The sequence below is a fragment of the Blennius ocellaris genome, assembly GCF_963422515.1.
Source record: "Blennius ocellaris genome assembly, chromosome: 15".
Lineage (NCBI taxonomy): Eukaryota > Metazoa > Chordata > Actinopteri > Blenniiformes > Blenniidae > Blennius > Blennius ocellaris.
Genome location: NC_137664.1, coordinates 24,876,431 through 24,890,349, shown reverse-complemented (window position 1 = coordinate 24,890,349; position 13,919 = coordinate 24,876,431). Strand labels below are relative to the sequence as shown.

The 13,919-nt window shown below is 45.6% G+C and overlaps 1 protein-coding gene across 2 annotated transcripts in view; it reads left to right on the top strand.

The window, feature by feature from the left end:
- The window catches only part of tcf4 (transcription factor 4), a gene marked incomplete at its 5' end in the record, with an annotated part of 300,703 nt that overhangs the window by 59,065 nt on the left and 227,719 nt on the right, over window positions 1-13,919 (top strand). For both annotated transcript variants that reach the window (XM_080510102.1, XM_080510103.1), the window contains 2 exons: window positions 4,405-4,460; window positions 9,542-9,617. In XM_080510102.1, coding sequence (XP_080366228.1) covers window positions 4,405-4,460; window positions 9,542-9,617 — 132 coding nt within the window. The remainder of the gene's footprint in view (window positions 1-4,404; window positions 4,461-9,541; window positions 9,618-13,919) is intronic.

The window sequence follows — 13,919 nt, the reverse complement described above, 5'->3', positions numbered from 1 at the left end:
TCAGAGGAGTAGAAACCTGCAGAACCAGTCAGGAGGAGGAGAAACCTGCAGAACCAGAGACAGGAGGAGGAGAAACTTGTAGAACCAAGCTTAGGAGGAGGAGGAATCTGTAGAACCAGGCTCAGAGGAGGAGAAACCTGTAGAACCAGACTTAGGAAGAGGCTTTGTTCTCCTAGGAAGAGAGACCCGGAGGACAGACTCTCAGGTTGAGTTGTTTTCATTGGAGTTGACAGGTCGAAGCACTTCAGGTGTGACGTCCAGCGATTAGTTGGAAGCAGCAAGGTATTTCCAGCCACAGAACCAGCCACAGAACCAGCCACAGACCCAGCCACAGAACCAGCTACAGAACCAGCCACAGAACCAGCCACAGACCCAGCCACAGAACCAGCCACAGACCCAGCCACAAAGAGTTTGGTTTCATTAGAACGTAGAGCTTTCACTCTGGCGGTCGACTGTCATAAAGGTCAACTGCAGCTGGTTGCGATTGCTGTTGTTGCCTTGGGGATACGTGGCGTTCAGAATGTAAAAACAGCTTGATAACGCAGCAGAGTTTGACTTTAAAGGCAATTTTTGCTCCGTAAGTTCAGAAAACCAGAATCCTCTGTTTCTAGTCCTCCCTTGTTTTCTATCAGCCGGCTTCATTCTGCATCGGGGCGCTGATTTGTCCGTCATGATTCAGAGAAGTTGTGTTTGGGCGTGAGAGCGAGTTGTTGAGAGGGAGTTTGAAAGCTCTGACAGCAGTCCTGTTTGTGATCGCCGCACCGCACACTGCCTGACATGTGTGTGTTGGGGGCTGGTCCAGACCTTCACTTAATTACAGAGTTTGGTTGGAGAGCAGATGAGAACAGTGGGGCTATAGAGCTCACACAGGTGCACACACATACTCACAGCATGGCCACTGTCCTCGCTTCCGTCAATCACACACCATTACTGTGTGTGTGTGTGTGTGCGTGCGTGCGTGTGTGCGTGCGTGCGTGCGTGTGCGTGCGTGCGCGCACAGGCTTCACGTCAACATGCTTTCACTTCATTGCAAACCTTTTGATTAATGATTTTCGGAGGATCAGGTTGCTTTTGGCACAATGATTCATTTGATTGCATTCATTTCAGTCATTTAAAGCTAAAATGTGTCATTTCAATAATAGAATTACACATAAAAAATCAGACCGAGGGAGATATAAACAGTGCTGCTTTAATATCAAAGACAATTTTGTAGGAAGTCGGCAAGTCGGCCAACTTTCTTCAACTCTTTTGAGTTGTAGTACTGATCTGAGCGACAAGGTGGTGTATTGAGTCATGCAGAGAGCAGACAACATGCTGAAGGTTTTCTTAACTCAAAGTACTTTTATGATCACAATTGAAATATGATATTTTTGCCAATAGTGATAATATTAATAGTAATAAGAACTTTATGAATAAGAAACAACCAGTATTGTTCAATTTGTTGATGATTCGTGTTGTGAGCAGCAGTTAGTGCCACACTCTTTTCAAGCAGGTTCAACAGGATGATATTCAGCTTTGTGAAACAAATAGAAACAAAAATAGGTGCAACACTGCATGTAATGCTATGTCTTCTTACAGAAAACATAGACATTCACCAGCTGTGGCCACATTAACTTTCACCTGTCAAAAGACACTTTTTTCTATCTGCCTGTAAGATTTTGAGGAAAACAACAAAAAATATAATTAGGTCAATGAAGTTATTAAAGGTTGGTATACTAGAATTTATACAAATAAATATTTAGAAATGGTCATATTACTGTTGCAGTTGTAGTAATATGATTTCTCTGTTGCATCATTTTCTAAATTGAGTTCATTTAAAAGTTTTTCTCGAAACAAGTCATTTTCACCAGAAAGCTATTCAGACTTTGTGGCTTCTGCATAGTTTAGATTTATTACACAAATAAAAAACTTTAAACTTTCTTTTGTATACATTTTGAATCCAGAATCTTTTTCAAACTTATTGATATTTTTCAATATAGACCAGTAAATAATCCAACACTTGATTCTGTAACTGTACTACCACTAATCTACCTCCTGAACAGAAAAACACTGCAATCAATCATAATAATTGTGATTCCAGGGTACTTTTACACTAAAATGTTTAAACTTGCTCCCTGCTACTTTAAACATCTTCCGATAAGTCCCTTATTTTGATAATACAGAGAGCAAGCCTGTTTCTGCCACACACACACACACACACACACACACACACACACACACACACACACACACACACACACACACACACACACACACACACACACACACACACACACACACACGGGGCTAACTGTATTAATAAGGAGTCTGTTTTGTGTCAGGCAGGTTTTAATAGGATCAGTGTGAGAGACACGGGGCTGTCTGTCAGTCTAAGTTCATTAACTGATGATAGATAACCTGCACTGTGTGTGTGTGTGTGTGTGTGTGTGTGTGTGTGTGTGTGTGTGTGTGTGTGTGTGTGTGTGTGTGTGTGTGCGCGTGTGTGCGTGCGTGCGTGCGTGCGTGCATGTGTGTACGTGCATGTGCACGTGTAGATCCCCCCTCACCCCCTCTCTCTCTCTCTCGCCCACCGCGGTGTAATTTATAGCCCTCAATCGGAGGCCTTATCAGGTGCAGGACACATGGACGCCTCCTTCTCTCCTCCTTCTCTCCTCCTCCACCACCTCTTTCAACTTTTGCACACCAACTTGTATTTTTCTCCTCCTCTTTCTTCCTCTCCCACTCATCCAATTTCAACCCCCCCTCCCCCGCTTCTCATTTTTCAATGGAGGAGGAGGCTTCCTTTAATTGTGTGCTCCTCATCCTTGTTCATTCGTTCCCATCTTCACCTCCCACTCCTCCTGCATCTGGAGCACCTGTCTCCAAACTTCTCTCTATTTTTAATCCACCTCCTCCTGTTTCCTTCAGCAGAGATGCAACATAGAACAACCTGAAAGAACACTCTCCTCGCCAAGGCCCATTTGTGTTTCTATCTCTTCTAGTTGATTCCTTTCAGTTATCGTGCTGTTTAAATGTCATCTTGTGAAACACACATACTTACATTTATCAGCTTTTTTAGCAATCCTAACAGAATCCCAGCTTCAGCCTCCCTCAATCTTCACGGTTACGGATGTTCTCTATAAATCTAACCAGAAGAAGCAACCCTATGTTCCCTCAAACCTTCTCCATGTCATTTCTTCGACATTTACATTGATGATTCTAAAAGAGGTATTAACAATAAGACATGTGATTATTTCTACCTTGTTTATGTTTTACACAGGTCCAATACATGTTCCCTAAGCATGCCACTCTATTTTGTTCCCCAACAACAAAAATCCAAGATTGTTCAACAGTTGTTCTCATTCTGCGACTGTTAAATATGATCACAAAATGTTTATACTGATCACTTTATCCTGTTGTGTTCCCAGAAACACTAAATAAAGAAAGTTTACAGTCTCATCTCAGTCACATCTAACTTCAAATGATCGCAGTCCATCAGTGTGTGTGTGTGTGTGTGTGTGTGTGTGTGTGTGTGTGTGTGTGTGTCCCTTAACCCTTCATGAGCATGCACGCGCACACACACACACTTAACTGACTTTGTCCTGAGAGGTGACCTTTGACCTCTGGCTGTGATAACGGAGAGATCTGAGGACCATTAAATCTCTCAGACACATTAAAAGCTCTACAATCATACAATAATCATACAATAATGTTTAAGGACACGGTTAGCGGAGAACAGTCATTGTGGCCGTACCGTGTCGGCTATAGACACCTACAGGACAGTTCTAACCTTGAGATAAATAACGATGTCGCTTATTGATTATTACAGCGATTAAAAATTATATTCTGAGAACTGGTGAAAGTGCATGTAATTTTTACTCGACTTATTTTAAAAATATATATAAATACACATTTTTAAAAAATGTTTTTCTTTAATCACTTTTAGCATGATTTAATTGACAATTTGGATCTGTGTTGTTTCTTGTGTTTTGAACTGCTTCTCTCACTCCACCTCGAACAAAAATCAATTATTCAAAAAGTTACATTCACGTTACATGCAGAAGTAACTCTAGTCAGAGTTAGTGTGGAAGCCATATTGGATGAGGACCCGCATCATCTGTAAAGCATGCGCTTGTGTTTTCACTTGGTTTTCACTCAACCAGCAGACGTTCAGTGTTGATACAGGACTGAAAGTACCGGTTCTTTTAGTTCCACACTGAGGGTCAGTGGTGGCCTCATGGTTAGAGAGGCCGATGTGAGATTGGGTTTGCTGGTTCAAATCCTGCAGCAGGCAGGTCACCACTGTGGCTCCCTGAATGGGGCACCTGAACCCGTCGGCTTCCTGGAGCACCAGATGAGACTGTTCTTAGACATCTAATGCCGTGAACTCATCCCCATAATTCAAACTCTTGTGTTTCCCTGCAGACATGGAGGAGAGAACGAGTGCAGCATCGTGGGCAAGTGGAAGTCGTTCCTCGAAGGTAACAATACTTCATTTCTTTCATTTGATGCTCTCTCATGTCTGATATACTGTGGTTGTACTGTACAATGTACTGTGGATACACTGTGGTAGTACTGTGGATGTCCCAAGCCAATTGTTTTTCATCAGAGAGCCATACTGTGGTTCTTCTTCTTCACCTCACATTTCAAGCAGGAGTTTTTAACGTCCTCTCAGCCTTCAGCCTCTCAACTGTCGTCCATCTCTCATCCACTCTTCGGTTCTGGTCCTCATGCATGCCACTCCACACGCCACACGGGCTGAAGCACACAGATTGTAATCACTGAAGGCCTTTAGTAGAAGTAAACTTGATAGTCAGCCGTCAACAGATTTATGCTTCAGTGTTTCACTATAAGTGTTTAACTACGATTGTAACGGAGAGCAGCTCTGGACAATGTCAAGTGACTGGAGGAGCGAGTGAGTGGTGTTCGAACCACCAGACCTCCTGTGGACACATGGAAAGCTCTTCTGTGAGGTGACAGACTCTTCCTCTGGCTGATGGGTGACTCTGGGTCTAACGGCGACCAGGAGAACTTAGGCCCTGTTTACACGACAATCTCTACCACTGCGCATCTCTGCCACTCCCCTCTCATAGTTCCTTGTGCTCATTTGCCTATAAACAAACATGGTCAACCCATAGTGGTTTGCCTGGCAGTCCGTATTCTAGTTTTATCGTCCGTATCAGTAGTTTTATAGTTGAAACTGTCCTGATAACATCCGATTTGTCGTCAGTTCATATGGATGACAGGTTCTCTCCATTTAGTTCACATTTATAGCATATTGTTGTCTGTGTGGTTTCATTTAAATAAAAAAAACAAGAAAACCACAGCAGCAGTGCCCTCCCGTGGCCCGGCAGACTAACTACACCTTTCTCAGTGTGTTCGCTGCCGCAGTGCAAACACACAACTCTTTTTTTTGAATGGATTAGGTGTCACGTGAGACGTTGTCGTGTAAACGCGGCCTTAACTGCGTCAAGAACAGATTCCTATCATGTCATTTGCATAGGAAACTCCTGAATTAATGCAAACATTAGGCTGCAGCTGTTGAAACAAATATGCTGTGATTGAGCTCTTAAAATTAAAAAAATCTAAGTTTGTTAAATGAATTACATTCATTGATTAAAGTCGGATAAACTTCAACAGGAAGTGTCACTTTGTGTCTTTAAATGTTTGTTAGTTTCTCGTAGAATCGGATAAAGTTGGTAGAGTCATCTCTCAAGCTTAAGGTTGCAGGTTCAATTCCTGATGTCTTCACATGTCAAAGGATCCCTGAGCAAGAAACTAATCCCCAAGTTGCACTCAGTGGAGGGACTGGGTGCCCTGCATGGAGCTGGCTCCACTGGTGTGAGAATGAATGTGATTAACAATATAAAGCGCTTTGGAGATCAAGCATTATGAGTGAAGTCCATTTACCAGTGTTACACTCAGCAGCTTTCAGTTAAAAGTTCCAGTCAGAAGGTCAAAAGTTTTTCTGCTCTTCAACAGAATTCTGGACCAGAAAACAGTTTGGTGAAGCCTTCAGCCACGGAACACAAAGTAAAGTTGAAAAAATACTGAACATATGGGATGTGAGCATTACAGAGTTCTAATATTAAGACCAATGAGTTTATATCAGCAGGGTTCAGTTTCAAGTGAAGAATTCTCACTTTTAAAATATGTCTTTTCACGCTTTTGTGCTTTGATCTTGGTGGTGAAACTGAGAATTTTATTTCATCAGAGGAAAAAAAAGCAAAAACAGAAAGACTTAAAACTACTATTCAATGTCCAACCAGCCATGGGTCTTCATTCAGCAGCCTTTAGTTCATAAACCACGTTTCATTTTGAATCAACACAGAATATTGTTAACTCTTTTTATGTGGATTTCCTCCGAGACACTATGTGAAGTCATGAACAATGGAATTACATTTTGGTATTTAAATTACTTTCTGTAAGTAACTGATGACTCTGAGGCTGGTGGAGAGAATAGAATAGAATAGAATAGAATAGAATGCGTCTCAAGGGTTGTGGTGCATTCAAATCCTTATTAGGAAAGCGGGAATTCGCAGGACGGTGTGTGTGAGACTAACGATTAAACAAAACCAGAAGAATCTGCAGGTTAACGTCCAACAATATTGTCATCACCATAGAGACCAACCCATTGATGAAATGATGATGTGAAATCAAAGTGAATGAAGCAGGGAGCTTCTACACACAGCGAGCTGAGCACATGGGCTCTTTCCAACATTTTCAGAATCTGTAAAACACTTTGCAGATTCTATATTGATATATTCGCACTACAATATTATAAATGGACAGTCAGACAGGTCCAGCCAGTCGCCTTCAGCTTTCAGCTTCCATCCATCCATCCATTGTCTACCGCTTATCCGGGGCCGGGTCGCGGAAGCAGCAGTCTGAGCAGAGTTGCCCAGACTTCCCTCACCCCAGACACTTATTCCAGCTCTTCCGGTGGCACCCCAAGGTGTTCCCAGGCCAGCCGAGAGACATAGTCTCTCCAGCATGTCCTGGGTCTGCCCCGAGGCCTCCTACCGGAGGGACATGCCTGGAACACCTCCCTAGGGAGGCGTCCGGGGGGCATCCGAAATAGATGCCCGAGCCACCTCAGCTGGCTCCTCTGGATGTGGAGGAGCAGCGGCTCTACTCCGAGCTCCTCCCTGGTGACTGAGCTCCTCCCCCTATCTCTAAGGGTGACTGAGCTCCTCCCTCTATCTCTAAGGGTGACTGAGCTCCTCACCCTATCTCTAAGGGTACGCCCAGCCACCCTACGAAGGAAGCTCGTTTCAGCCGCTTGTATCTGGGATCTGGTTCTTTCGGTCATGACCCATAGTTCATGACCATAGGTGAGGGTAGGAACAAAGATCGACCGGTAAATCGAGAGCTTCGCTTTTTGGCTCAGCTCCTTCTTCACCACGACGGACCGATACAACGTCCGCATAACTGCAGACGCTGCACCGATCCACCTGTCGATCTCACGCTCCATCTTTCCCCCACTCGTGAACAAGACCCCAAGATACTTGAACTCCTCCACCTGGGATAAGGGCACTCCACCGACCTGGAGGGGGCAAGACACCTTTTTCCGGTGGAGAACCATGGCCTTGGATTTAGAGGTGCTGATCCTCATCCCAGCTGCTTCACACTCGGCTGCGAACCGTGTCAGTGCACGCTGAAGGTCCAGGCTTGATGGGGCCAACAGGACCACATCATCCACAAATAGCAGAGATGAGATCCTGTGGTCCCCAAACCGGACCCCCTCCGGCCCCCGGCTGTGCCTAGAAATTCTGTCCATATATATGATGAACAGAACCGGTGATAAAGGACACCCCTGCCGGAGGCCAACGTGCACAGGGAACAGGTCCGACTTACTGCTAGCAATGCGAACCAGACTCCTGCTCCGGGAATACAAGGACCGAACAGCCCTCAACAAGGGACCCCGGACTCCATACTCCCGGAGCACCCCCCACAGGACATCTCGGGGGACGCGGTCGAACGCCTTCTCCAGATCCACAAAACACATGTGGACTGGTTGGGCGAACTCCCACGAACCCTCAAGCACCTGGTGGAGGGTATAGAGCTGGTCCAGTGTTCCACGACCAGGACGAAAACCGCATTGTTCCTCTTATTCTTCCTCTGAAGACTGCACGGACGTAGGGCTCGGCCAGATGTTCCCAGCAGACCCTCATAACACGTTTGGACCTGCCGAGTCTATCCGGCCTCCTCCCAGTCCAGCGCATTCAATTCACCACCAGGTGGTGATCAGTTGACAGCTCTGCCCCTCTCTTTACCAGAGTGTCCAAGACACGCGGCCAGAGATCAGATGACACGACCACAAAGTCTATCATTGACCTCCGGCCTAGGGTGTCCTGGTGCCACGTGCACTTATGGACACCCCTGTGCTCGAACATGGTGTTCGTTATGGACAAACTGTGACTGGCACAGAAGTCCAATAACAGAACACCACTCGGGTTCAGATCGGGGAGGCCGTTCCTCCCAATCACCCCCTTCCAAGTCTCGCTGTCATTGCCCACGTGGGCGTTGAAGTCCCCCAGGAGAACAATGGAGTCCCCAGTTGGGGCACTATCCAGCACCCCTCCCAGGGACTCCAAGAAGGTTGGGTACTCTGAACTGCTGTTCGGTGCATAGACCGAGACAACAGTCAGAGACCTGTCCCCTCTCGTTCACCGGGGTGAACTCCAACACATGGCGGCTGAGCTGTGGGGCAATAAGCAAGCCCACTCCAGCCCGTCGCCTTACACCGCAGGCAACTCCAGAGAAGTGGAGTATCCAGCCCCTGTCGAGGAGCTGGGTTCCAGAGTCCAAGCTGTGAGTGGAGGTGAGCCCGACTATATCTAGCCGGTATCTCTCAACCTCCCTCACAAGCTCGGGCTCCTTCCCCCCCAGCGAGGTCACATTCCAAGTCCCAAAAGCCAGATTCTGTGTCCGGGGATCGGGTCGTCGAGGCCCCTGCCGTCGACTGCCACCCAATCCACACTGCACCCGACCCCTACGGCAGCCTCTGTGGGTGGTGGGTCCACAGGAGGATGAGGAGGAGGGGCCCACGTCGTCCCTTCGGGCTGAGCCCGGCCGGGTCCCGCGGGCAAGAACCCGGCCACCAGGCCCTCGCGTGCGAGCCTCCACCCCGGGCCTGGCTCCAGGGTGTGGCCCCGGCTGCGCCAAACCGGGCGACGTTTCCGTGCTCCTCTTGTGTGTGTTCATAGGGGTCTTTTGGACTGCTTTTAGTCTGACCCGTCGCCTCGGACCTGTTTGCCTTGGGAGACCCTACTGGGGGGGCAAGCCCCCCGGCAACATAGCTCCGAGGGTCATTCGGGTGCTCAAACTCCCCCACCACGATAAGGTTGCAGTTCAAGGGGGAGAGCTTTCAGCTTCATATTGAAAATTCTGTGATTGTCTTCTCTGTTCCTGTTGCCCTAAATGTGGCAACACCGGTGTGATCAGGCAGTGGAGTTGTGTTCCCCTGCAAATGATGCTGTTGGTGACATCGGCGAGGTGGAATCAGGAAAATAACCAATCATACCGGGAATAATTGCTTTTCTTTCCTCCTCGTCTGTAGAGTTACGCAGATGGATCTCAGTACATGGCCTCACATGACAACCTCTCACCGCCGTACGCCAACTCCAGGCTAACAGGTACGAGGCAAGATGAGTGTGTGTCGGAGTGTGTGGGTGTCAGAGTGTGTGTTATTGGTTTACAGTCTGCTTCTTCCCTGCCATCAACTTGGATTCACTCCTCTCCTTGTTGCTGACAGTCTGTCTGTGTGTCTGTGTGTGTGTGTGTGTGTGTGTGTGTGTGTGTGTGTGTGTGTGTGTGTGTGTGTGTGTGTGTGTGTGTGTGTGCGTACAGAGAATTAGTGAAACACTAGCATCCACAGGAGGAGACAGGTCATCTGGCATGTAATTTCTCTCTCTCTCTCTCTCTCTCTCTCTCTCTCTCTCTGTCTCTGTCTCTTTCTCTCTCTCGCTCTCTCTCTTTCTCGGCCCGCCGTGTGGAGAAACGCCAGGCAGTGTGCTCATTTACCCATCATGCTCTCTGCCTCTGGCTTTCTCCGATGTGGCGCCAGTTGTGAGCAAATGGCCACTGACACAGATAATCTGTCTCTCCCACACACACACACACGCATGCATGCACGCGCGCACACACACACACACGCACGCACACACACACACACACACACACACACACACACACACACGCACACACACACACACACACACACACACAGCTTAATTACCTCTGACTGGATGCTTCAGCTCTGAGCCGTTTGATTCTACCTGCTCTTTTTCTCTCGTTCATTTTGATTTGAAAGTTTCCATTTGAAGCCAAATGCATGTTGTATATTCTGGCGTTGTTAGCATGGCCTTGGACCTGCTTGTGCAGTATTTCAGATAAATGTTTCCACCATGAGCCTGTGAACTACTGAGCTTCCCCCAGTGAAGCGGTTGTCGCTCCAGTTATCATCCTGAGTGTCAGCTCGTGTTCAGATTTTTAAATCAGACTCTGTTAACATCCCCAACACCAAACGAAGAGGTCTGTGTGAGCTCTTCACTGAAACTGCAGTGTAAATCATCCTGTTCCAGATGATTCACGTCTGTCAGAAACAAGCATGTTGTTTTATTTTCAAATCATTCTGAAAGCAAAGCTTCTTGTATAAAAGATTAAATGTGAGGATGCTGCTGTGAACCATCCTCTTTTTGTCTGAAACGGGACCACTGCGTTTCAGGAAGTGTTTTCATAGTTTGGATTCCTCTGACGTTGTTCTTTGTGGATTTCTTGTATGAATCCTTTCAGTTGTTTCATCCAATATATTTTATTGAATAATTCTGGTTGAAAAGGGCAGTTTGCATCTGTCTCACACAGAAATTGAATGCTGGTGTTGATGCCTTTCATCGTACATTAAAATGCTGATCCCCCATCAGATCCGTGGAGAGTTTCGCAGTCAGTGACCAAAACAGCCCTGCAGGATGTTAAGACATGATGGCTCCCGGCTGATGAGACCTTTTTTAAAAGTTTGAGCTTCACAGTTTGGCCACATTCGTATATCAACCAGCCACAACATTACGTCCACAAGGCAGCAGTTGGTCCTCAGATCTGAAGGTTTCCAAGCAGAAGAGGTTGGATTAGAGACCGTGATGGCTGGAGGACAGGGTCGGAGCACAAACCTGCAGCTCGTCTTCAGTGCAGTGGTTGAAGAAGGCCTGTGACCTCTGACCCGTTGGTCTGATCAAACTGGAGCTCAGACTGCAGAACTGAAGGTGGAAGAATCTGGTAGAAGCAACACTGTATGAAGTCGGTGTTTACCGCATTCTGTCCAATTGGAGCGGATACATCAAAGAACACAGGAAGTCGTCATGGGTTTCCTTTAAAACAGATTAAACTGAGGTCATTTCGACTCCTCATTATGAAATTAGCCTCACCCCCCCCCCCCGATTGTGAATCCACAAAGAAAACAAAAGGAATGTGCAACTCAGCAGGGCCCCGCAGGAATGATCCATGGTGAGCGCGATGTGTTTTGACAGTGTTGTGATTATGGGATGATTCTGCCGAGGCCAAGAGGAGCAGATGATGCACAGTCAGAAATGGAAATATTGTATTCTTCATCTGGCGCCCAGGAATCGCAATTTACTTTGATAATGATAACGCTAAGAGAGGGAGACAGCGGCGGCGGTGGCGCACACGTGCCGACACTTCCGGAGTTTTCCAGAGATCCTCTTCACTGGCGTTTTACCTGCGACTCCTCCACTCGAGTGGAATCGTTTCTCCAGGAGGTAAAATGAGATTGTCTTTGATGTTTGTATTGGTTTTTCTTTCCTCGTGTGTCTCGGCGTAGAAGTTAAAAGCGAGGAGAGTTCATGAATATGGAGTTTCTCCACTCTGAGGCTCCACACAGGATGAAATCTGACTGTTTTCCACAAACGATAAGTGACTTAACAGGAGGCTTGGACTTGTTGCTCAAACTGGGAAAGGCCTTCCTTCATCTTCTGATCCATCGTTTGAATTTGCTTCATCCTCACGAACTCTGCAGATGCTGAGACCAACTTTCAGAAAGGATCATCTAGTCTGTTGTGACGTCGTCATTACTCCCTTTATGCTTCTGTACACGATACCGTCACGTCAATGGGTGGCAGCTCTGAGCCAACAGTTTTCACGGTAACAGAGGAGCAAATACTCACAACAAACAAGGAAAATCCTCCACGATTGTCATTTCCATGGTGACTGAAAGCGGAAGCAGTTCATGACGTTGTGCCAAACATCAGAACTTGTCAGTCTGCGAGCGACACAACGTCTCATTTCTACATCGTAATTCCTCACAACGAGATTAATGCAGCGAGCTTCCTCGCTATACGTGTCTACCATCCAGCATGACATCACGTAGCAATATACAACACTAAGAACAGTCACTATGCCAGCACGCTGCTGTGATGATGTCAAATATCTCACTGTCAATGTTTTAACCCTTCGTAGTACACTCACTAAATTACTTGGAGTACAGTAAAACCGCTGATGTTTAAAATCCAAGGGCAAGTGTCCCCTGAAGACAGGTGTCCCCTCTTCAGACAACAATGGACAAATTGTAGGACCAGTTGATGTTGAAGGAACCAAATACCAGATATGCTATGGTTATTTAAAAGCACATAACTGAGTTGGTACAAGATGTATACTATATAAATACATATACACAGGTATATAAGATGTATACAAGATAAATATAAAATAAGATTTAATGTACTTCAGGGCCCACATTACAGTCCAGTTTCATCCTGAGTGACCAGACTGGTAAAACATTGGTATATGAACCTTGACATTTACACTTCAACGTTTTTCTTTGTTATGGTCACAGTGTATGGAATGACGTTGTCTTTATTTTTACAAGATCAATGTGTTAGTACAGAAAATTATCACAATTTCAACATAAAGTAAAATTTTATGAAACATTCTGGTGCAAAATGCAATGAAATAAAAAAAAAGTATAAATCCTCTATAACCTCCTTGCTAGGTGCGACCAGATTGGTGGGTTTTGGCCCACAGGCCCTATGTTCTCTGCTGTCAAGGGAACGTCAAACTTAAGTACAGTATCATGTATCACCCACGGCCTGAATATCCCAATAATCAGGTCCAACCCAAGTATTTTGGCCATTTCTTTGTCGCTCAACTTGAAATGTTCCAGGAAAACCTGTCTATTGTCCTCGTTTGGCAGGTTGTCGCTCATTAAGATGTGTTAACAGTTAAATATGTGTTGGTGCACAGTGACGTGTCGCTCAGTACAGGGTGTCCCCACTTCCCAGGTTGCTCCTCAGAGGTTCTGTATTCGTCATTTGACATTCTAAAGTCAAAAAGTAAATGATTAAATCCATTATTGTTCAGGCATTTCAGGAATCTTGTAAAACTGACAAGCTGTATAATTTTAAAATGTGGTAAATACAGTATTCCTCACTGGATCTCGGAAAGAGGTAACAAAACATGGTTGACTTTCAGGATTCAGTCTAACTGTCTGAATGCTGCTGAACATGGACCAATGAGTCTGTTATTCTTTTCTTTCATTGACTCTGAAATCAAAGTGTTTTAATTTCATCACATTTTTCAAAACCCAAATAATAAATTGTTAATGAGGTTTAGAGCTGAATACGTTGTTGCTTTGCAACTTCATTAGCTTTGAGAGTAAAACTTTTTTTTTTTTTTATAATTTATAAGGATTTATAATAAATCATCATTTAAATGTTCTTGAATGTTGTGATCCAGCCTTTGCAGGCGAGTGAGCCAGCCGTGTTAATAGCTGGACCTGGTTTAAAATAACATTAAAGGCTGAGGCTATATCACAGCTTATGTTGACAACGTTCTTAATTATTTTAGCTGATTGGAATACCACTTCAAGAAATATTTAGCAGCACTGGTTTATACTGAAACATCACAGTCTGCTTCTACTTCCAGCTGGA